The sequence below is a fragment of the Montipora capricornis genome, chromosome 7, assembly GCF_036669925.1.
Source record: "Montipora capricornis isolate CH-2021 chromosome 7, ASM3666992v2, whole genome shotgun sequence".
Lineage (NCBI taxonomy): Eukaryota > Metazoa > Cnidaria > Anthozoa > Scleractinia > Acroporidae > Montipora > Montipora capricornis.
The window spans coordinates 31,786,034-31,788,533 of record NC_090889.1 but is presented as its reverse complement, the minus strand read 5'-3'; the positions used below and the strand labels follow the sequence as shown (position 1 = coordinate 31,788,533).

The window sequence follows — 2,500 nt, the reverse complement described above, 5'->3', positions numbered from 1 at the left end:
TTTCTTTTTGGATTTCAATAACACTTGTTAAGATCTACATTTCCTGCATAATCACACATTGGGGCAAAAATATCGTTAATTAGTAGGCACCGTCCTTAAAAGGGAGCTAAAACATTTTCGCTGAGGAATTAATCGCGGCGGGCGAAAATCGCTTCGCAACGGAGTTAAATAAAAAAGAAGTCCTTGAACTGTTACAAAACGCAACACCAGGGAGCACAAAGAAAACCACAAAGTATGGCATGAAAAGATTTCAAGGCAGCAACTTGACAACTTTATTTTGGCAATTTAAGCATCTATGTTAGTTTAATGAGGCGGAGCAAAATAATTCAAGTTGGGACAATTAACAAATTAATTAAGTTAGGTTTCTTCTTACAAAATAAACTTGGGAAGATTTGTCAAATATCTTGGGGGCGTTTTTAATAAAACAGTTATTCCACTCGTGCTTGTTGGATATGAGATGATTATAGCCAATTCGGCGCTCGGCTTTCCTCTCATATCCAACGCGCGCTCTCGGAATAATTGTTAAATATACTATATATTAGAGTCGCGGGAGTTCGACCATTAAAGGAAATTCTTCCGCTGTATTGGTAGGACTGAAATTGTTTAAATAGCGGCATTCTTCTTACATGGTTAAGAAGTGGATGGCAATAGGGAGTTTAACTGCATGAACAATGGCAACATCAGCGAAAACGTCACTTTAAAGTATTTGGCGATAATTCGATCTTGTTTACGTCGTACTGTATATTACGGCGAACTATCCTGTTACTGGATGGGTATAAACGGTTTTAAGGTAAAGATAAAAAAATAATTTTTTCGTTGTTATATCCACGCTTTGTCGCCAAAACCTAAAGTTTGATCATTTCACGTTGTTGTTTTGTGGAGTACGGCAAATAAATGCACGAAATTCGTGCTGCACGTGCAGCACGATTATATATCCTTTTTTAACCAATAATATGCTTGTTCGCTCGTTGGCGGACGCCTTTAAACTCCCAAATGTTAACCTCCGTTGCACTCTTAACACAATGCATTTTATTTTCTTGGAAGGCTGACCAATGTTGTGACTACCAATGGACGTATTCTGGAACAAGATGTAGTTTTATCTGGATACAGAGTTCCGGCAAAGGCAAGTCGAAGTGTATATCATTTAACGCATACTAGCTATGGAAAACGAATATAAGGAGCTCATTGAGGTTTTTGCTAATCAATCAGAGACAGCAATTCTCGGTTTTCACATGACGTCACGACCGCCATGTTGGTGCCCCTAAACAAAGAAAACGCGGCCATGTTGGTGCCCCGACCAAATCCTCCGGGAATTTAACTCTATTATTATGCAAACGCTTCCTTTTGTTTTCGTTGAAAAACATGGCTGTTGATCACGTGAGTGAAAACCAGCAATAGACCATTTTACAGTTGTGGCTAAGTTACCTGGCCTAACAATGGAAGCGAGGCTGCCGGTGACCCTGTTTTGATACAAACCTTCATGCTTTTGTAATGCTAATATGGACTAATTAGCGTTACAACAACACAATTTACATGACGAAAGCAGTGAGGTCTGTATCAATGCAAGGTCACCGGCAGCCTCGCAGCCATTCATAGGCTTGGTCGCTGAGCAAACAACTGTAAAATGGCCTATTAGCTGGTCGCACTCAATATTCCTTGCACTTGGTGTCCATCACTTATTTGTATTTCCTTCGCTTTATGGAATAAATAATTCAACTGAACGAACTACCCAGTAAAACTTGAAATTCAGGCTCTTAAATTCCCCTTGGAAAAGGGTAAAATAATAGCTTAAAAAAAACATAATTCCCTAATCACACTTTTTTTTATGCGCATTGTAATGGCCATTTCCCAGTTGCGGTTTGTCTCGGTTTCGAAGTGAGTCTTGGTGCTCAACTATTGTAAAGGAAATGAGTTTGATTTGCATAAGAATACGCAACTCATTTCCATTTGAATGGTTGTGCACCAAGACTCGCTTTGAAACTGAGGCATGCAGCAACTCGGAAATGGGCTATTGACTTAGCGTCTTCGCATTTAGTCTTTTTCGAGACATTACTCTGTGAACTGCTGTTTTTTTTTTTTTTTTTTTGCGCCTTTTCATCCTTAGAAGTTATAGGTCTTTCGATCGATGCGACGTCTGATCATTCTGTTCTTGCATTTGTCCTTATATGCTGGGCTTAAATCTTCCTTCGGCGCTCTGCTCAGTTTACTTTAGGACAGTCCGCTAACATTGTAGGACGCGAAGGAAATGAAGTAATCGCAAGAAAAGAACTTACGATAGTGCAAAGTTACATTTTGGGGTGATGTTTTTGTCGATCTCTGGTCGCCGTCGTAGATCTTAAAGTCCCTAATAGCTGCTCAGGAATACAGCTACTTAAGTCTCCTCCTGTTTAAAATGGTGGTCATGAAGGGAGGTTTTGCTTGATCTATAACTTTGCGTTGAATTTCTACTCTCAAGCTGGAATTTATCATTAAGACAACCCGATTCTTCACGCTTGTTTCA

At 39.5% G+C, this 2,500-nt stretch overlaps 1 protein-coding gene across 1 annotated transcript in view; it reads left to right on the top strand.

Annotated features, from left to right (window-relative positions):
* Window positions 1–2,500, top strand: part of LOC138057831 (cytochrome P450 27C1-like) — an 11,630-nt gene that overhangs the window by 7,645 nt on the left and 1,485 nt on the right. The window contains exon 6 of the mRNA XM_068903739.1: window positions 1,045–1,123. Coding sequence (XP_068759840.1) covers window positions 1,045–1,123 — 79 coding nt within the window. The remainder of the gene's footprint in view (window positions 1–1,044; window positions 1,124–2,500) is intronic.